This window comes from Sebastes umbrosus, chromosome 4, assembly GCF_015220745.1.
Source record: "Sebastes umbrosus isolate fSebUmb1 chromosome 4, fSebUmb1.pri, whole genome shotgun sequence".
Taxonomy (NCBI): Eukaryota; Metazoa; Chordata; class Actinopteri; order Perciformes; family Sebastidae; genus Sebastes; species Sebastes umbrosus.
The window spans coordinates 36,962,162-36,984,716 of NC_051272.1; the positions used below are offsets into that span (position 1 = coordinate 36,962,162).

The 22,555-nt window shown below is 38.0% G+C and overlaps 2 protein-coding genes across 2 annotated transcripts in view; both read left to right on the forward strand.

Annotated features, from left to right (window-relative positions):
• LOC119486717 overlaps window positions 1–22,555 on the forward strand; it is a 74,880-nt gene that overhangs the window by 10,893 nt on the left and 41,432 nt on the right. The gene's annotated exons all lie outside the window — the stretch shown is intronic.
• On the forward strand, window positions 1,937–18,745 carry LOC119487050. The gene is made up of 4 exons (XM_037767704.1): window positions 1,937–2,130; window positions 10,051–10,106; window positions 10,238–10,594; window positions 18,086–18,745. The coding sequence occupies exons 1-4, from the start codon at window positions 1,952–1,954 to the stop codon at window positions 18,205–18,207; spliced, it is 714 nt and encodes a 237-aa protein (XP_037623632.1). The 5' UTR covers window positions 1,937–1,951; the 3' UTR covers window positions 18,208–18,745.

Consider the following 22,555-nt stretch of genomic DNA (forward strand, 5'->3'; position numbering starts at 1 on the left):
ACTTCATTATGATCTGTTAGAATAAATAGTTTAAACCAGCAGAATCTTAAAATATATGATAAGATAAGATGAACCTTTATTAATCCCCGGAGGGAAGTTCAGGTGTCAAAGCAGCAACATCAGCAAACAGAGTGAAACACAGGAGAAGTAAAGGTATACAAAAATTATAAAAACAATAATAGAGATATAAAAGATACAGAGTGAATGGGTGAACATAGTGTATGCAGTCCGTCAGTAACTAAATAACTAAATGTAGTATGTGCAATAAATAAATGTAATATGTACATATGTGCAGTCTATAAAGTGGTATATAGGATGTATAGTATAAGTAAGTGTAAAGTGCGCCAGTGGTTAGAGTCCAAGATGGTTGCAGATAGTGCATGTTTAAAGGCAGATAGTGCACGTTTAAAGGCAGATAGTGTATGTTTAAAGGCAGATAGTGCATGTTTAAACTTCTTAAAGTTATAATGTAAACAAGCAGAACATAAACAACTAAATCAAAGTTGTATTGTTCGATAATATTGTAATAATGGTACAAGTTCATTTTTTTGTCCAGTGCTTTAAGAGCTGGTTTAAAGGCTACAGCTTCATCTAGCATACTGCAAAATACATCACTTTAACCGTTGCATACTGCATACTACTGAGGAACGCAGTATGCAGTATGTACTGTATACTGTGTACTGCGTACTACTAAGGAACGCAGTACGCAGTATGTACTGTATACTGTGTACTGCGTACTACTGAGGAACGCAGTATGCAGTATGTACTGTATACTGCGTACTGTGTTCCTCAGTATTATGCAGTAGGCGGTTTCGAATACAGCCAGTGTGTTGATCATTAGCCTGTGTTCAGGTGTTAGTCCTCCTCAAGTACTTCATTTTCATAAACTATGTAAGACTAAATTACTTTTCTGTGTATTGCACTGTTATACAACAGGCCAGGTTTTCTAGTTGAGAGGATCGTTTGGTGTTTACACACCCGAAGCTGGAGCATTAAGATGGGGAGCCACCAGTAGGAGACATGGAGTTGGATGTGCGTCTGCTTCTGCAAGGTCAACCTACACTTCAGAGATGAGGACACTGATTCATACTCCTGGATCATGGTAGGACTAAACCTTCAGTATTTTGCTGCAACATGCAGTGGAGTTCATTTGGACTTATAAAGGACTCAACAAAAGGACTGAATACACACCAAGTTGTGAAGATTTGGTTTATTGATCATACAAATTGATCAGTGGAATATTTTGGTTTCATGTCTTGATTCTGTGTTTAACTGTATTTTATTTTCATTTATTGTGTGCTGAATTGGTGATACAAAGAGGTTCTGTTACTGTAAATTATTCACTTAATGGTTAAGTGAACTAAAGAGAAAGAGAACTAAGCTCAAGAAAAGGGCTAACTGAGATAAAAATGAGTCAACTTAAAGAAAAACAATAAACTAAATTACAACTTAAAGGTGCCTAAGTTGAAAAAATCTCCTGAACTTAAATAGGTTTAAATCAAACCAGAGTGAAACAGAATAGGGAGAAATACGTTTTCTGAGAATTTGGGTTTTATTTTCAATGGTTTCCAGGGATGTAAATGCACAATTCCTGTGTGGTGTGTGAAATGTGTGATTTTGGTACCAATTAATGTGCATGTGTACTACTAACTTTACTATATAAATAAGCCGGCAGTTCAAACTTACTTCTTGGTCTGTGGTCTGTTATTCTTGAGTGCTAGTTATAAACTGCTCCTCAGAACCTGGAACTGGTCCTAGCTATCTGTAAATACCTGCACTGTTACATTAGCTTACAATAACGAACCCTGTCACATATGTCTATGGTTGCATCAGACCAACAGTTTGCTGTGTAACTAAAAGTGAAAGATGAAGTCAACCTGAACAGAAGAGGAGGAGGAAGAGGAGGAGGAGGAGGAGGAGGAGGAGGAGGAGGAGGAGGAGAGCACCTGTCATGGGAATGAACGGGGCCCCGCCTTCCAGTTCTCTTTTAGATGTTATACATCGACTAGGACCGAGGGTCAGCAGAGAGCAGCAGCAGAGAGGAGCAGCAGCAGGAGGTGACCGTTCCACTGTTGGTTGTTGGTGTGCAGAGTCTCATAGTTTGGTCCTCTACAACAGAACAGACACAAGGTAATGTAGAAATACAGATAGTTGATATATTATATTAATCCTGTTTATGGTTTGTTTGGTTTTTTTTCGTAAAGAAATGTGGTGAGAATAACAAAAGAACCAGGCTCCTCTGGAGTTTAGTTTATAGGTCCTACAGTTGTCTCTCCGCCTTTTTCTCCTTTCCCAGACTTTACTCTGGAAGTATTTCTTATTTTAACTCACTAGTCAGGTGAATTGTGCGCCAAGAATGTGCGACAGCTCTGAAGCAGCCTAAATTAGTTTCTGTCTAGTTTTTCTAACTATTTTGAATCTGAAAACGCTTTGTGGTGTCCTCGTCCTTTATTGTCACTCCCTCTAGCCTGCCAACAACTGGAGACCGCGTCCTGAAGGCCGGGTCTGATAACATTTTGTTACACATTTTATTGAAGATTTGATCTTGAGTTGTTTGGTGATTTAGTGTTCAGTGCAGCTGTAAACCACCTCCCCAATGTCTTTATTACTGACTTTTGATCTCAAAGCAGATCATATTTCCTCCTCCAGGTAGCTCACCTGGTAAAGCGACCTTTAAATTAGACTGTACCCGGTTTTATGTCAATCAGCACATTATTTATTATGGAGATCTAATCTGTGCAGCTAGCCTGCTCCAGATTTATAGACTTGATTCATCTTGGTGCTTATGAGTCAGCAGCCACTCCGATCATAAACCAGTGTGTTTTGTTACAGTTAGTCTTTGATCTTATGGAGGTATCTTGCCTCATTTTTATTAGCCTGCATTAAAATACCATATTTTGGGCGCCTGGTTAGCTCGGTTGGTAGAGCGGGCGCCCATATCTGGCAAAGGCACAGTCCTAGCCGCGGTGGACCTGGGTTAGAATCCGGCCTGTGGACCTTTCCGCATGTCATCTCTCTCTCTCTCTCCCCCCCCCCCCCCCCCCCCCCCCCTCCTTTCCAAGACTCTATCCACTGTCCTATCAATAAAAAGCTTAAAAATGCCCCCAAAAAAATAACTTTAAAAAAAAAAAAATACCACATTTTAATAAAACAGGTACTGAATTCATCCCATCATTCAGTTCAGAACTGTTATTTTAACATTGTGATCATCATTATTTTTAATTTTTATAATCATTCATGTGATAATCATTATTAAAGTTATATTGTGTGTATGAAGACTGCTGTTCATATTGTTATTAGAGGTTTGATGAATATATTACTGACTCGAAATGGCTGATAAAGTTCACTGGACCAGTAACTACATAGTGTTCTGTATATTATATAGTGTATATATACATGTATATTATTGTAGGGATTTGGCAGTAACAGGTTTGGTTGTTAGCAAATTAATTAATAAATAATAATATAATTATTAATATTAATAAAGATTATCAATAAATATTAATAATAAACGGGGCACCACCCTGGAATCAGGGACCAATAACCAAAACGTTAATATAGTCTCATTATATATGCTAAACTATCAATTTGGAACATTGATTAATAATTAAATTAATAACTATAACCAAAATAGATAGTAAAGGTTGAAGGATATCGGAGTTCTTGACATAGCAGAGGTTGGCATTATTCACTCTTGTACAACATTAACCAGACCAGCATGTATATTCCACAAACATTTATTTACAAGATAATAAAGGTTTAAAACACAATATTAATCTAACTAAATAACTAAACTAAACATACCAAACAAAGTGTGTAAGCATGCGTGCGTGTGTGTGTGTGTGTGTGTGAGTGAGAGAGACAGAGAGAGAGAGGGGGGGGGGGAAGAGATACAAGATGGCTTCTTGTCTCAAGATGTCTGCCTACAGACAAAAGGGGCGAGCACTGTAAAACTACAAAGATGGCGGGATCAAAGATGGCCGCCAACATGTTACCACATGGCCTCTTTGTTCTTCGGAGCACATGTGCTCAGGAAGGACAGAAAGGGGGGTGATGTGGGGGTTAAGATTATCTGAAGCTGTATGTTTATGTTTAACTAATTCACAGGTTATGTATGTGATCTTAATGTGTGTCAGATATGCAGTGGGTTAGAAAGATGGTTAGTTTGCATGCAAGACCTTGTCTATGTGAAGCATAAACTAAACACATCAGATGTGGCGAAGCCAGCTACCCGAATATCATAACTACAAATAATATCACAACCGTCAAACTCAATGAATAACATTAAACCAAATCAATACAAGTACATTCTAGAAATCAAAGTTGAACGTCTTGTTCAGCCATGTGCAATTACTAATGCTAAAGTAAGCCCAATACGTTACCAATCCATGGAAGAAAAGGGTTTGTAATTCCATGTGTTGAAGTTGTGGTTCCAAGTCAAAGATGTCGTCTTTGCTGTGCTCTAATCAAGTTGTGCAGATTGGTGGAAGCTGATCGCTCCAATACTTTCTTCCCAGCAGCTTGATAGCTTGGTACTAACTTCCTTGTGGTTGTTGCTTGAAATTAGTTGGTAAAAAGGCAGGCTCTCGCGTCCTCTGCCTTAGAGGTTACTTGTGTTCCTATGGCTGTTTCCTAACAGGCCATACGTATATCAGAGCAGAGCTGCTTCTACAGCTTCTGGTCTGGAGAGCAGCAGCTCACCTCCACAGGTTAGGAGAGGTGAGAAGGGAGATGAAGAGCAGAAAGAGGAGGAACAAAGAGATTCCTCTGGTTTTGTCCTGGGTGAATTTCACACCTATGTGTGAATGCGACAGTAGCCAATGGCTGCTGAGCTGAGTCCATGGGTCAAGGATCATGTTACTGAGTTCATGTGGTCACCTCCCACCAGTCACATTGGTAGGTCCCTACATTATAGTGTTCTGTATATTATATAGTGTATATATACATGTATATTATAGTGTTCTGTATATTATATAGTATATATATACATGTATATAGATTTTTCTGTATATTATATGGTGTATATACATGTATATTATAGTGTTCTGTATATTATATAGTGTATATATACATGTATATTATAGTGTTCTCTATATTATATAGTGTATATATACATGTATATATAGTGTTCTGTATATTCATGAAACAACAGGGAGAGGACACCACCATGCTTTGAGCTTTTGTTTTTCTTGGATCACTGGTCTGCTGGGAGAGAAACACACAGCAGTGATTAATCCATCCTGTTACTGTGAATACTGACAGTGGACATTGAAATCATCACTTACAGTACTTCTCTGTCTAATCCCCTCAGTATTGTTAAGTGTGTGTGCTGTACAGACATCTGACAGTTTGTGAATTCTGTAAAACACATATCAGTTCTTAACTGTGCATAGTGTGGATGTCCCACTCACTACGATGCCAGGCTGTTCTCCGGCTGTACAGTATCTGGGTCCTGATAAAAATTATGTTTTCTATGAGCACCACATCACTGACTTCTTATCCATTATGGACTAAATAAGTATTTCCACTAGACTGACATGTAGGCTACATCCAGCCTCCTTTCTTTCTTCCTTTCTTTCTTTCTTTCTTTCTTTCTTTCTTTCTTTCTTTCTTTCATAATAGGGCAGACCATGCAAAATTCCTGCTGTACTAATTAATAATTAATAAAATTCTAATCTGAGTGGCGCCATCTTGTGTCAGAAGTACATTAGTGTACCTGTCTTGGTGTCAGTCCACTGGTCAGTCATGTGTAATCAGTAGCACAGAGGAAGAAGTACTGTGAGGACTAAAGACAGACTACATCAGGGGTCTCCGGTCTGGGTATCATCGGATAATCCGTTATTCCTTTTGAATTCAAGAACGAAAAAACGTTTTTTTATTTTTTCGTTTTAAACCAAAAACGAGAAAACGGCCGTTTTCTCGTTTTTGGTTCCTGAATCAAAAAACGAAAAACGGATCCAAACCGGGCCGTTTTTCGTTTTTGCGAATTCCTTTTGTCATTATTCATTTTTGATTGAAGAACGGGAGTCACATGGTTTTTTTGTTTTTTCGTTTTAAACCAAAAACGAAAAATGAAATCCCGTGATGCTCTGTTTGTTTTTTGTTTCCAAAGGAAAAACGAAAAAAACTAATTAAAAAAACTATCCGATTTTAGTTTTCTTCAAGTTTCTTTCTGTCATTTTCTGTTTTGAATCGAAGAGCGGAGAACGGCAGTCAAGTGACCCGGAAGTGAAGGCAATCATGTCAAAATAAAAGCCAAGAAGATAGTTTGGTCATTCTATAAAAGTGTAACATTATTTAAGCACATGATCGAGGTAACAGTAGAAGATAAATAGGCTAAATAAATACATACTGTACTTAAAAAAGCCTAATTAATTATATATCCTAGACACATGCACTGTGCCAAAATCATGGAAATTCACAATAATTAGGCCTGTGCTAAAAAAGCCAGGCGCAAGTAAGCCAAATGGTCTTCGGCCCATCGCAATAACCTCCATATTGTGTAAAACCATGGAACGAGTTCTTGCCAGCCACCTGACCAGCACAGTGGAAACTAAGCTAGATCTGCTCCACTTGCTAAAATAAGAGCGACAGAGGCCCAGACGACGCTATGCTGACTCTGCTTAACACAGTCACAAAACACCTTATGCATCCTAAAGGTTATGCCAGAGCTTTATTTGTGGATTTTAGCTCCGCTTTTAACTCGATGAAGACGCATATTCTCCTGAAAAGGCTCCTTGATCTCAACATCAACACGGGGTTAGTTGTGTGGATCAGAGGGTCTGTGTCAGGGAGAACATGTCAGACATGCTGCCCACAAGGCTGTGTTCTTTCCCCTGTGCTATTCTCTCTTTTTACTAATGAATTTATGATCAATGAGAAACATTTTAGACTGTTTAAGTATGTGGATGACATGGCCTTAGTTGGCCTTTTACAGGAAACAGGCCCACTAGGTGAAGCTGACTATCTGGCCCACACTACAGCCCTTCAAACACAGTGTCACACTAGCCAGCTAGAAATCAATGTGGCCGAGACGAAACAATTAATCATGTGCTGCACAAAACAACATTTGATCACAGAGCCAGTTTCACTTGATGGCCAACATGTTGAAACTGTGGAACACTTTAAATACCTCGGTACAGTCCTGGACACCCAGGTGAGCTTCTCTGAAAATACAGAGTATATTTTCAAGAGATGCTCACAGCGACTTTATCTTCTAAGGAAACTTAGTGGCCTCGGTGTCAGCCAGCAGATTTTAGAATAAGTGTACAAAACTATTGTTGAGAGGGTTTTAACCTTTAACCTTCCTGTCTGGTACGGTCACCTAAACTGTAGATATAAGAATAAACTGTCTAGGATTGTGTCAATGGCAGGCAAAATAGGTGGTAAACCCCAAAAGCCCTTGACTCAACTTTTTACAGAAAGGACGAGGAAGAAAGCGAGGAGTATCTTGGCAGATAGCTCCCATCCTCTCTTCAGCCAGTCGGGAGGTGCTATAGAGCCCCTCTGGCAACTAACAATGTGTTTAAAAAGTCTTTCCTCCCAAATGCCATCAATTTCTAACTCAACACAGTGACTGAGCAGATCTGAGCCACAGACACTGACATGAACTGTTTTAATGTGTAACATAACCTGTCTCTGTTTTTTACTAACTGCTGTCTGGTTTTTAATGTCTGTTGTTTTCTGTGTTTTGTGAGACGAAGACAAATTTCCACCCTGGTGGACAATAAAGTTTGATTGTATTGTATTGATCAGATCATATTGAGGGGCCGTCAGCTTTACATTTTAGTTTGGAGGGAGATTCGGTATCAGTGAAGTCAGTGCATTTTATGAGTAGGCCTTCTGTGACGTTACCCACCGTAGGGGTCAGAGGTCACCACTCCTCAATCCCCAAGGATTTTCTTTTCAGTCAAGTTTTCAATTTTGACGCATTTATAGATGAAAAGTCAAGTCAATAATCATGGTCAATGATAGATAAGTATGGTTGATCAGCATGTTTGCCAACCTTCAGATATCATAGTCTAAAATGATGATTAATCCGCCTGAGTTCACTAAAAAACTGAAATCACTAACTTTCTGTATTCTGTTTGGTGGTTTATGATGCTTTTCAATCATTTCTAGTCTATTTGGTAGTATATGTAATTTAGTTAATTTGTTCGACATCATGATAATGCAGATTTTTCAACCAGTGGTTATGACATTAATGCCAGCTAGACAGAATAAAGCTCTGTCTGTCATGACAATAGAACTGTACTGAAGGCCTTTCCTTTACTCAGGTGACTCTCTTTACAGCCACCTGAAGACAACAGGTATCTGTTAAATCTACAGTAACTGGAGTGATGAAGTGGCCTTCAGTACAGTACTATTGTCATGACAGACAGAGCTTTATTCTGTCTAGCTGGCATTAATGTCATAATCGCTGGTTGAAAAATCAGCATTATCATGATGTAGAACTACTCGGCTACAGCCTTCCTAATTGGAGTGAAGGGATCAGGTGGAAGTGTCATGTGTGTTGAAAGGAGTAGCCACATAGTGCTTCTCACCTGCCGACATAAAGAAACAGCTCATAGTAAGGGTGTGAGAGAGAAAATTGTCAATTATGTGAGAGATCTGAATAACATCTGTAGAGACCCTCCCTGTAATTTATCACACACTTTTTGGATAAAAGACATTTGTGTGTAAAAGAACAAAACAAAAAAATATCTATGTATGTATTTATTTGTGTATTTATTTAGCCTATTTATCTTCTACTGTTACCTCGATCCTGTTCTTAAATAATGTTACACTTTTATAGAATGACCAAACTATCTTCTTGGCTTTTATTTTGACATGTTTGCCTTCACTTCCTGGTCACGTGACTGCCGTTCTCCGCTCTTCGATTCAAAACAGAAAATGACAGAAAGAAACTTGAAGAAACTAAAATCGGATCGTTTTTTATTTTGTTTTTTTCGTTTTTCATTTGGAAACAAAAAACAAACAGAGCACCACTTGATTCCATTTTTCAAAAACAAAAAAAACAAAAAAACAAAAAACCCACGTGACTTCTGTTCTTCAATTAAAAATGAATAATGATAAAAGGAATTTGCAAAAACAAAAAACGGCCCGGATTGAATCCGTTTTTCGTTTTTTGATTCAGAAACCAAAAACGAGAAAACGGCCGTTTTCTCATTTTTGGTTTAAAACGAAAAAATAAAAAATCTTTTTTTCGTTTTTGAATTCAAAAGGAATAACGGATTATCCGATGATACCCAGACCGTCTCCAACCTTGTTTCCTCTGAGAGCTACTTTGACAAAATGAAAGTGGCCGAGAGCTCCTCATATTTTATATTATTAGTAACATTTGTTCACATTGCTCAGCTCCACCCAAACCAGCTGAATAAGCTTCTTTTGTGTGAACATTTAGAAAATGTTGATGTCAAACACTTACATTTTGACATCATCAACATCTTAAATTCAGCAGCATGTGCATGTCAAGCTCACACTATTAAATCCACATCAGATTAATGTCATAGAAAACAAAACAAGGTTGTTACTTATTTTACTTGTTTTCTGTCTGTCCACATATCACTGTATCACATCACTTCCTTTCATCATCTGCAGTTCACATGCATGTATTACATGCATTCAGTCTCTTTAAAGGGACTGTTTGTAACTTCTTACACATATAAATCATTGCGGGTCGGTGTCCCATGCGTGCTCACGTGTGGCCACGCTGTTCAGACTCAGTCTCCAACACAAACTACAGTGAAGCACCAAAACCTCTTGGTTGTATCTAGTGAAGCCCGTCTGTTAAACAGTGTTGGCCGTGGTCGAAGGACGCGGGGGAGACTGTAGTTTTGGTCTCCAGGACCGTAGTCTCTGCTCCTCTGCTCCTCTGCCTGCCTTCACTCACACACCGCGCGCGTTCTCACTGTCTCGCTCCACACTCCACACTGCAGAAGAGTTAGTTTAGCTCTGAGAATATCTAGTGAATGTAAAGTGGACATTTGTGCAGAAATAACTGCTGCAGCTCTCAACTTGTATCTGATGTGTTTCTGTCTCCTCTCACAGGATGAAGATGATCTGCAGCATCCTGCTGCTCCTCAGTCTGACCTCCTGTGTCTCTGGTTAGTTGACCTTCACTTTATTATCCACAAACACTAAATACACTTTCAGACAAACATCTCTAGATGGAGTTTGACATGTTCAAGTTGTCAGTTTGTCTGCTGCTCACTTTCCCTCTCTGTCTCCTCTACAGGAGCATTTGTAGTGAATGTGACACAGACCTCCTATCAGGCAGAGGAGAACCAAGACATCACACTGGAGTGGATGTTCACAACCAGAACCGGCAGTTCCCCCAACTCACTTTATATCTACTGTCGACTGTCTGCTAACAAAACCTCAGTCCTGTTTCAGCTCTATGAAGGTGTTGAGGACCCAGAGTCTCTGGATGAACAGTTTACAGGACGAGTCCGGTGGGACAAAGACGTCCTCAGAGACGGACGAATCAGACTTCACATGTCCAGACTCAGGATTAATGACTCTGGTTGGTACATGTGTGATGTGCTCACAGGTTATGGTGGGAGCTCTAAGAAATGTCACCTCAAAGTCACAGGTGAGTTGATTCAGTAGAACTCAGTCAGTGAAACCAGACTAAGAGTCTACAGCCCTGCTAGTGCTAAACACATCTTAGTTTAGCATGTTAGCATGCTGCAGGGGTCATACTGGTTAGCTAGCATAGCTAGCTAGTATAAAAGTTGTCTCAGCTTCATCCCTGCTGGAGCTGTACCAAAGAACACATATTACTAAGAATGAAAGTCAACTGGTCGTTCCATTACAACGTCAGCTCCCAGCAGCAGAGCTACGCTTCCGCCATTTTGGACTGAAAGCGACTACCAGACAGCAGTAAAACGTACGTCATGGCTACCGCTGATGAAGACTAGGATCATATTTAGTCTTTCTTTTGTCAGTCTGCTGGATTTATTTTGTTTCCTGTTTCAGTAAAATGGTTCCACTTCAGACAATCAGACACATTTTATTTTCTGTCCTTTACAGAGTCTTGGAAGGATCCGCCTCTAGGTTCTGGTACTGCCAGCAGGTCTACTGGTTCTCTGTGCTGTACTCTACTTTGCCTCCTGTCTTTCTTTTACTAAATCTAATGGTAAAAAAAAGTAAACATCTATACATCCGTACAGATGATGAGTTTCTTAAAGAAACAACCCATCAGGACTAACCATGCACAACCTCCAGTGCTGAGATAAGGTTGTGTCTAGACGGTAACCCCCAAGCTGCGAAAATGTGCAAAAACTCTTGCGAGACTCACTGCCCAACGACCTATCCTAACCTCAACCATCCAACGTCAATTGTTAACCTTAACCAATAGAGGTCAATTTCTTTATAATTTCTTTATAACAGACCGTTGCTATTCATAACAGACCGTTGCTATGTATAGCAGACCGTTGCTATGTATAACAGACCGTTGCTATTCATAACAGACCGTTGCTATGTATAGCAGACCGTTGCTATGTATAACAGACCGTTGCTATTCATAACAGACCATTGCTATGTATAGCAGACCGTTGTTATGTATAACAGACCGTTGCTATGTATAAAAGACCGTTGCTATGGACGCAGTTCTGATGTCGGACTCTGGCGGACCGTTTTTGTGTCAAATTATTGATTTCTTCAGTAAGTAGCCGTGTAATAAGCAGGATAATGTTCAGCTAGCGGGTCATTGTTGTGGAATAATTCTAATAATAATAAAAAAGGATGAGAGACCCTCCGCTTCGTGTTATTTCAGCAGAAATAACTTATGTCAGGGTAAATGATGTTTGATGTCAAACAGTATAAAATGTGATGGTTTTGGTAAATGTTTCAGTTATCATCACTGTAAGAAGAGTTCATCATTAAGATTTAGCTGTAAGTTGGTTCAGTTTTCCCTCCAGCTGTTATCAATCAAGTGTTTTATGTCATCTGTTTACTGATGATTGTATCTATGCACTGTTTCTAAAACAGAGTTTTTCAGATTTTAATCTCTAACGTTTATTCTTTTATGGTTTTCATCACTTATTCTTACACTTAATGTCCTGACTGCAATATTACAATAACGTTAATTTTCTACATTTTCCTTTTCCAATTTCTATAATATTTTTAAGACATTTAAATTCATTTTCATCAAGCTTTGTGCATCATTGTAAATATGACAGATATTGTAATTCTAATATATAATGTCTTTACCAGACCTGTTGTGGAAATGACATTTTTGCTTATGTTGCAGATAAATATCAGCTAGCATGGTCTGCTACGTAAGCTTTGACGCTCAGCATCTATTATTCATGAATTCAACCGTTATATTAATATATTGTTTAAATGTTCCTGAGCTGTACGGTAAGAAGAAGAAGAATAAAAGGTTATCTTCACCTTGTTGTTCTGGATCTTGAGGGTCACCTATGTGGGCGGCCCAACCTGTCATCCATGTGCTCACCTGTTCACTTCTGTTTCCATGGAAACTAGATTTGTTTGGCTCTGAATAAAACATTTACTATACGGTATTTGTTTATTTGTATTATTTGTATTATTTCAGAAGTGTGGGACAGGCACATTAAGATGGAAAAAAAATGATATAAATGATTAGTAAACAAATAAATAATGTTAATATGGTGTAAAGTAATATGAATATGAAACAGTTCCATTTGAAATAATGTCATATTATAATTGAATTAGCTAATTTTATGTATCTCAACATTGAGAGCACAGTTGTGGGACATTATTTATAATGTCAATATGGGGAATAACACTGTGTATATGTTTGTAAAGCATTGCTCTAGAAGTTTTAATAAAAAATCCCAGATGTCATTGCTGGGACTTAGAAATGCTCGTAGTGGCAGAAACACTCTGTTACTGTAGTGAACTGCTGAAAGTTAAAGTCAGGGGGCGGGTTGGAATTGGGACAAATCTTGTCTCACTTATTGTGCAAACATAACTTCCGGGTTTCTTATGAAAGTACTCTTAGTGTACGAATTCATACTCAATAATATTTTCCATTGTTGTAAGTCGGAGCGACCTGCTTCACGGTAGAGGTGAGGCATAGACCTGCCCACCATCCAGTAATAACTGATGGTGATACAACAGCAGCGAGAGATGAGGAGAAAGCAGAGTTGCTGGCAAAAACATTCGCAAAAATTCACAGTCCAGATAATATTAGTGAAGAAGGAAAAATAGGGAGAGAAAATACAATAGCAGAGAATAAAGAACTATTAGAGCAGGAGGAAAACACCGACGACCTATTAAACAAGCCATTTACAAAAGAAGAACTGAACCGTTGTCTCAAGAAAACCAAGGTATCAACACCAGGCAAAGATCAGAGTAGTTATACAATGTTAAACCATCGAAGTGAATCATCGAAGGATATTTTAGTAGAGCTGTATAATAAAGTTTGGGAGGATGGGAAGCTTCCAGAAATCTGGAAGGAGGCTGTGATAGTGCCAATACCGAAACCAGGGAATTATAGACCAGTTGCTTTAACATCAAACATCTGTAAAATAATGGAGAAAATGATAAATGAAAGGTTGACCTATTATATAGAAAGTAAAGGATATATATTTAAACATCAGAGCGGCTTTAGAAAAGGAAGAACACATCTTTAAAAAAGTTGGATACCATACAATATCAGGCTCTGAGACTATGGACAGGTGCATTTAGAACGCCTCCAATAGCAGCATTACAGGTAGAAATGGGAGAAATGCCTTTAGAAATGAGAAGGATACAGCTATCACTTAGCTACTGGGTTCATTTACAGGTCCATAATCAAGATCATCCAACACAAGACACTTTAAAACCTTGTTGGGAAAAGGAAAAGGAGGAAACAGAAAGCTTTGGATGGACAGTGATCCAGAAAGCAAAATAATTTGAAATAGATCAATTAAACATTAGTCCAACAGCACCATTACTAACAATACCACCTTGGATACTTCCTGATGTCTCTGTAGATCTTACATTAGAAATTAGGTTTATTATCAATTCACAGACCATACAGTCATATATTGATAGTTACCACAGTTACATTCAGATCTACACAGATACATCAAAGAGTTTAGTTAGTAAAATAGGAGTTGCATTTATTGAACCAGAGTTTCAAATCCAAGTAGGGAAAAGGGTCAGTGATGATTTACCAGTTTACAGGAGAAATGCTCTCAATACTGTGAGCAGTGCAGTGGATAGAGGAGGACAGACCATTGAGAACAATCATCTGCTCAGACTCAAGTTCATCACTAGTTAGTTTACAGTTCAGTCATTCAGACAGCAGACCAGACAGCTTGATTGAAATACAACAAATAATACAGCTGCAAGCGGCAGTTTGTGGGTTCAAGCTTTCTGACGCACAATATTCAATATTCACATTATGTCTCAGAGCATTTCTCTTATGTGCATAGCTTATGACATTCTCGGGATGACTACTTTTGTTCATGGCGTGCCATGGCATGCAGACAGCGGCAGAGAAGGGCGCGCCATGGCATCGCTCTCTGGCATCACTCTCTGCAGAGCTCTCTGCGGAGAGCGGATCGCAGCAGATCACCTCCCCTTCCACTGTTGGTTGTTGCTCAGGTGAGTCTCGTACTTTGGTCCTGTAGGAGGCTACGACAGAAGAGACACAAGGTAATGTGGAAATACTATAGTTGATATATATTATATTATATTAATCCTGTAAAGGTTTTTTTTTTTATTTATGTTTTATATTTAGTGGCTAACCAGGAACGAATAGAGACATGAAGTGAAATAAATAGACAACAAATCAACCAACAACCAAACAACCAGGTTCCTCTGGAGAGGTTGAAGCGTCAGGGAGTGGAGAGATGTGTGTGTGTGTGTGTGTGTGTGTGTGTGTGTGCATGTGTGCGCGTTGTTTGTGTGTGTGTGTGTGTGTGTGTGCGGCTGCATGTGTGTGTGTGTGTGTGTGTGTGTGTGTGTGTGTCTGTGTGTGTGCATGTGTGTGTGTGTGTCTGTGTGTCTGTATGTGTGTGTGTGTGCTTGTGCGTGCGTGTGTGTGTGTGTGTGTGTGTGTGTGTTCGTGTGTGCGCTGCCCATGGTAGAACAAAGTTGGACCATAGTTCTGCTCAACTCAACTGCGACCCAAAATAAAAGAACTTTATGATTCACTTGAAAATGTTGATCTTTGATGGATGAGTAATGATGAGGGTTTCTTAATCTCATAAATTCATGGGATCTATGTTATAATAACACATAGAAAGGGGAGTGTGTGCCCACATTCAGTATTTTTGTGTCTACGTACGTGCATATATATCGATGCACGAGCATGTGTTTTTGTTATTATAGTACAATAGTGTACAATAGTTGTACACTTCAATGTCTGCTTGCAATAATTTTTTTCAGAGCTAGTAACTAATTAAGTTACTACTAAAACCAATGATAATTGAATGCAGAGGCAATAATGTAATATGATAAACAGTAGATATATTTATATAGTCTTACAGTTACAACCGGCCCTTTGAGGGCGACCATAATGCTGATGTGCCCAGGATGAAATTGAGTTTGACACCCCTGGTTTATAGGCTCGTTGTCTCTCCGTCTTTTTCTCCTTATCCCGACCTTACTCTGGATGTAATACTAATTTGAACTAGTCATGTGAATGGCATAGGGCCGACTACTCGTCTCTTGTTTTTTTTTAGTTGTTTTTTGTGCACCACGAATGTGACAGCTCTGCAGCAGCCTAATTTAGTTTCTGTTTAATTTTTCTAACTATTGTGAATATGAAAACACTTCATAGTGTCCTCGTCATTTTGTGTCGTTCGAGCGATTATAACAACAATCATTGAAGACCGAGTATAGATTGAGTAACAATTGGTCTGATAACATTTTATTGAAGATTTGATCTAATGATGAGTCAGTTGGAAACCTGTTTGGTGATAGTGTGAGTCACTGTTGATCTCAAAGCAGATCATACTTCCTGATCTTCCTCAGTTGTAAAAAATCTAATCTACCAAACTGGCCCCATCTTGTGTCAGAAGTACATTAGTGTTCCTGTCTTGGTGTCAGTCCACTGGTCAGTCATGTGTAATCAATAGCACAGAGGAAGAAGTACTGTGAGGACTAAAGACAGACTGTAGATTGTCTCTGTTCTACCGGTAATAACTGAACTTGTATCTGATGTGTTTCTGTCTCCTCTCACAGGATGAAGATGATCTGCAGCATCCTGCTGCTCCTCAGTCTGACCTCCTGTGTCTCTGGTTAGTTGACCTTCACTTTATTATCCACAAACACTAAATACACTTTCAGACAAACATCTCTAGATGGAGTTTGACATGTTCAAGTTGTCAGTTTGTCTGCTGCTCACTTTCCCTCTCTGTCTCCTCTACAGGAGTATTTGTAGTGAATGTGACACAGACCTCCTATCAGGCAGAGGAGGACCACAACATCACACTGGAGTGGATGTTCACAACCAGAAACAACAGTTCCTCCAAATCACTTTATATCTACTGTGACATGTTAGCTAATCACAAGACCTCAGTCCTGTTTGATCTCCATGATGGTGTTGAGCTCCCAGAGAATCAGGATGAACAGTTTACAGGACGAGTACAGTGGGACAAAGACGTCCTCAGAGACGGACGAATCAGACTTCACATGTCCAGACTCAGGATTAATGACTCTGGTTGGTACCGGTGTGACATGCGAACTGGTGATGATGGGAGCTTCAAGACATTTCACCTCAATGTCACAGGTGAGTTGATTCAGTAGAACTCAGTCAGTTAAACCAGACTAAAGCCGTGGGCACACTGCCCGCATGAGGCTCGCGTGGCGTCTGTGTCGCGTGGTGGCTGTGTGATGCAGGAGTCTGGTGTTCACACTAGACGCTTGTTGGCTGCGTGTCGGCTGCCTGTCAGCTGTGTTTCTGCTGCTGCTGTCAGCCCTTTCTTTTTGCACAGAGTTTGCCTTTTAATGGCCATTTAACTTCATGATAAATATAATTTATATTTATTTTAGACAGAGAAAGGTTCAGAAACGTGTGGTAATTAGTAAATAATAGTAATAATCCACAATTAAAACTCCGTACTGTATTCATTTATGATGCTCTCCAAGTCACTGCTTGTTCCACATCACTGTCCGGCACATATTTCAGAATAAAAGCCTTGTGTTAACAAATGAAGGAACACCTGAGGGTTTTTATTTTGAAATGAAAGCAGGAAGTGTTGATTTAAAAACAAGTTTACTTAACTTTACTCTTTTTTCATCTCCGTAACATATTCTACAGATAAACTTCGAAACTGTAGTAAAGTCTTGCTGGTATGAAGTTAATATACAGTCAATAGATCACTTTCACTGTCTGTGACATATTCTACAGATGTCTGAACATGGAAACTGTAGTAATCTTGCTGGTATGATGTTCATATACAGTCAATAGATCACCTTCACTGTCTGTGACATATTCTACAGATGTCTAGACATCTGTAAACTGTATTATGCAGCTGATAAGATGTCCATATACTGTCAATAGATCACCTTCACTGTCTGTTGCTGCTGGGACACGCAGCTGAGACGCGAGCGGCTCGCGTGTAAAATAGGCGAGCCTTCTATTCTATAAAATAGACGCGCGTCTGACGCGCGTCTCATGCGGGCAGTGTGTCCACTCTAACCTGTTAACATGGACGCCGAAATAAAAAAACAACACGCCATGCGACCCTCATGCGGGCAGTGTGTCCACCAACTAAGAGTCTACAGCCCTGCTAGTGCTAAACACATCTTAGTTTGGCATGTTAGCATGCTGCAGTCTCAACTGGCTCAGAGCCTGGAGGGCAAAACACTGTTCCAACATGGCGGCTAACACTGGGAACTCCATAGAGAGGTGAAGTCCCACCTCTTCTAGTAGACCATCATGGGACCTTATTTCTGAATAATTATGAACGCTAGTCAATGGAGAGAGATAAATATTTTTTTTATCCTGTTTGAATTGCTCCATGAATCACACACATGATGTTTGTCAATTTAAAACATAATTTTTGAAGTCCAGAAAGTCTCCGTTTGTCGTCGTATCATTTTAGTTTAGTGTGAAACTTCAGACAATCAGCCACATTTTATTTTCTGTCCTTTACAGCAGCTGCTGATGAGCCCAAACCTCTGAGACAAACAATGAGCTCACAACCAGAGAGTCCGGGAGGGATCGGCCTCTACGTTGGACTGACAGCAGCTCTACTGGTTCTCTGTGTTGTACTCTAATTTGCCTTCCTTCATAAATCTACTGGTAATAGAGGAAACATCTATACAGCCGTACAGCCAATAAGATCCTCAGAGGAACAACCCATCACGTCTAACCAAGCGACAACCTCCAGTGGTGAGATAAGGTCTTGTCTAGAAGGTAACCTCCAAGGCCTATCCTAACCTCCACCATTAGAGGTTAATACCTGACCTTAACCCATCATCAATGAATGAAGAGTTCATCATTAAGATTTAGCTGTAAGTTGGTTCAGTTCTCCCTCCAGCTGTTATCAATCGTGTGTTTTATGTCCTCTGTTTACTGATTGATGTTGTTACCTTTCACAGTTACCTTAACTTTATAATGTGTTCATACTGTAAATATAGTGATTCCTTCACTATGGCCCTTTAGAGTTTTTAAGATTTTTATCTGTAACGTTTCATTTTTATGTTTTTCTTCACCTATTCTTATACTAAATGTCCTGACTGCAACATTACGGTAACCTTCATTTTCTACATTTTCTATTTTTAATTTCTATAATATTTTGAAGACATTTCAATTCATTTTGAATGAATGAATGAATGAATGAATGAATGAATGAAAGACTTTATTTCGAACATATAATAAATAAAAACAGATACAAAATAATAACAAACAAAACAAGAGTTACAGTGTCCGAAAAGGAGTAGGTAGAAGAAAAACTTATATTACCCTACCCCTTTCTCACTTCTCCTCTATTAACTCATATATCATAGAATGATAATATAAAATAATATAATATAATATAAAAACTATCCCAGATTTATTTACATCCTAAGTTGAATATATGAACAGCATCCCAAGTTTATTTACAACCCACAAATACATCCGGAGTTAAAAAGTATATAACCAACCTTTAACACAACTCTTCTTCAACCATATACCTCCCAAAAATATCTTTCTTGTATAGCTTTTTAAATTGATTTATATTTGTGCTCCCCTTCAACCCATCACCTAACCCATTCCACAAATCCACCCCACAGACTGAAATACACATACTCTTCTTTTTTGTACGAACACAATGCTTTTTAAAATTAAATTTTCCTCTAAAATTATAACCCCCCTCCCTGTCACAAAACATTTTTTGAATATTGCCCGGAAGTGAATTATGTCTTGCTTTAAACATAATTATTGCGGTTTTAAATTTGACCAAATCCATAAATTTCAATGCATGTGACTTCAAAAACAGTGTGTTCGTGTGTTCCCTATATCCCACATTATTTACTATCCTGATTGCTCTCTTCTGTAGTATGCATAATGGTTGTAAGTTGCTTTTATAAGTGTTACCCCAAACTTCTACACAGTAATTCAGATATGGTGATACAAGTGAAGAATACAGAATGTGCAGTGATTTATGATCCAGTGTGTGTCTTGTTTTCCCTAAGACTGCTATGCTCTTTGCCAGCTTTTTCTTACATAATTTATCTGAGGTTTCCAGCAGATTTTGTGGTCCAGTATTACACCCAGAAATTTATTTACATATACTCTTTCAATAGTCACATCATCTATTATCATTTGTACTGGTATGTCTATTTTTTGGTTTCCAAATAACATAAATTTAGTTTTGTCCAAATTTAATGACAATTTATTTCTGTCAAACCACCGTTGCAATTTTCTGATTTCTGATGTGGCCACCTCCAAAAGCTGCTGCAGATTTTCCCCAGAACAAAAAATATTTGTGTCATCTGCAAATAAAACTAAATTCAGTGTCCTTGATACCCTACCTATGTCATTTATATACATAATAAACAATTTTGGACCCAATACTGATCCCTGCGGGACCCCACAAGTAATACCTGAGCATGTTGATTTGTAGTCCCCTATTTGCACGTACTGCTGCCTGTTTCCTATATAACTTCTCAACCAGTTCAGCACTACCCCTCTTATACCATACCTTTCCATTTTATTGAATAATATATCATGATCAATGGTGTCAAATGCTTTTTTTAAATCTATAAATACTCCTACCACATACTTCTTGTTATCAATACAACTGGTTATTTCTTCTGTTAGCTCCATTAATGCCATTGCTGTTGATCTGTTTGCTCTGAACCCGTATTGACTGTCTGTCAGTAAATGGTGCTTGTCAATGAAGTTATCTAATCTTCCAATGAACAGTTTCTCCAATATTTTAGAGAACTGGCAAAGTAAAGATACAGGCCTGTAATTAGTGAAATTATGTTTGTCCCCAGTTTTATATAGTGGAATAACTTTAGCAGTTTTCATTTTATGTGGAAATGTACCAGTTATGAATGATAAGTTACAAATGTAGGTTAGGGGGTTTGCAATACTGTCAATGACTTTCTTGACTATCGTCATATCGATTCCATTCAAGTCAGTAGATGTTTTATTCTTGCACTTGTTAACTATGTCTATGATTTCTTTTCTGTCTATAGCTTTGATATAAATTGAGTTTGAATTTCTTGCAATGTGGCTTTCAACAACCTCCCCATCCTTTGGAGACGTGTCATTGATTTTTCCTGCCAACTTTGGTCCCACATTTACAAAAAATTCATTAAACCCATTAACCACATCATTCATATCATTTAAAGACCTATCATTATCAATAAAATAGTCAGGGTAACTTGAGCTCGTCGAACGGTTTCTAATAATACTGTTTAATATATTCCATATGCCTTTTATATTGTTTTTGTTATTTTCTAGTAATTTGGTATAATATTCCTTCTTGCATATCCTCATAATATTAGTTAATTTATTTTTGTATTTCTTATATTTATGTTCTGCCTCTTTAGTTTTACATTTTATGAATTGTCTATATAGAGTATTCTTTTTTTTACAGGCATTTTGCAGTCCCTTTGTGATCCATGGTCTGTTTGTGTTATTATTCCTAGCATTATCTTGTTTTATTGGACAGTTTTTGTCATATAATGACTTAAATATATTTAGAAATGTTTCATATGCTGTATCAACATCATTTCCTTCATAGAGGGTTTTCCAGTTTTGTGATAGCAATTCGGTTCTGAATGCATTTATGGATTCTTCTGTTCTCAATCTCCTATATTTGATTTTATGGTCCTCCTTCTCTTTTCCACAATCACAGTCATGGATCACAAAAACTGGCAAATGGTCACTGATGTCATTCATCAGCAGCCCGCTCACTAAGCTACTTTCCATGTAATTTGTAAATATATTGTCGATTAGAGTTGCACAGTGCGCTGTTATTCTGCTTGGTTTGGTGATCAGTGGATATAAACTCATACTATACATTGTGTTAATAAATTCGTCTGTCATTTTGTGTTTGTTAGGATTTAGCAGGTCTATATTGAAGTCCCCACAAATGAATGTAACCTTCTGATTAGTTTTGGCAAATATTTTCTCCATACTGTCTTTAAAAGTTTCAATGCAGGCTCCTGGTGCTCTGTATACACAACTGACCATCACATTTCTTTGGTTTTCCATGCAGATCTCTACAGTGATGCATTCCATCACATCATCAATAGTGGTTGACATGTTTTCTAAAATCTTATATTTCAGACTATTTTTCACGTACAGGGCCACACCACCTCCTTTTTTGCTCTTCCTGTTCATGTAATTGAATTCATATCCTTTCAACTCGAAATCTGCTTCTTTCTCAGAATTGAGCCAGGTTTCAGATATTGCAATGACATTGAATGGTTTTGTGAATTGACCTAAGTATTCTTTGATGTTTTGGTGATTAGCATATAAGCTTCTACTGTTGAAGTGAATAATTGACATTCCTTGAGTTGACTTCACATTGCTGTTATACTGTTCATCGGTGTAGTAGCAACATGTGTTTTTCAGGTACATTTTCATCAAGCTTTGTGCATCATTGTAAATATTGATATAAAAATATTTTCTCTACACCCTGAAAGATGTAGACAGTAACCACAGATGTCAATCTCCATCAACAAAAAATATAAAATATGTTTTTTATGACAGATATTGTAATTTTAATGTCTAATGACTTTACCATAGATGAAAAAATTATATAAATGATTTTAAACAAATAAATAATTGTAATATGGTGTAAAGTAATATGAATATGAAACAGTTCCATTTGAAATAATTTCATATTATAATTGAATTAGCTCATTTTATGTATCTCAACATTGAGACCACAGTTGTGGGACATGAAGAAAAAGTGATGTTTGGAACCATAAAATGCTCCATAAATTTGATATATTATTTTTTTTATGTCAAGATGGGTAATAAAACTGTATATATTTTTGAACAAAAATAAAAAAAAAGGTTTTTAGTTTGTCTTAAGATGTTCTATTGCATATTTGTTTGAATTAAGTCTATCTTAAGTTCTAATGAATATTTGCTTCTGTTACGTCTTAAGTTATTCTT

Excerpts from the sequence above, each read along its gene's own strand:
- LOC119487050 (XM_037767704.1), top strand. The coding sequence starts at position 1,952 with ATGGGAATGAACGGGGCCCCGCCTTCCAGTTCTCTTTTAGATGTTATA. Across the intron at positions 10,107-10,237 it reads TCTGACCTCCTGTGTCTCTG|GAGCATTTGTAGTGAATGTG; the intron begins GTTAGTTGACCT and ends TCTCCTCTACAG. Across the intron at positions 10,595-18,085 it reads ATGTCACCTCAAAGTCACAG|CAGCTGCTGATGAGCCCAAA; the intron begins GTGAGTTGATTC and ends TGTCCTTTACAG.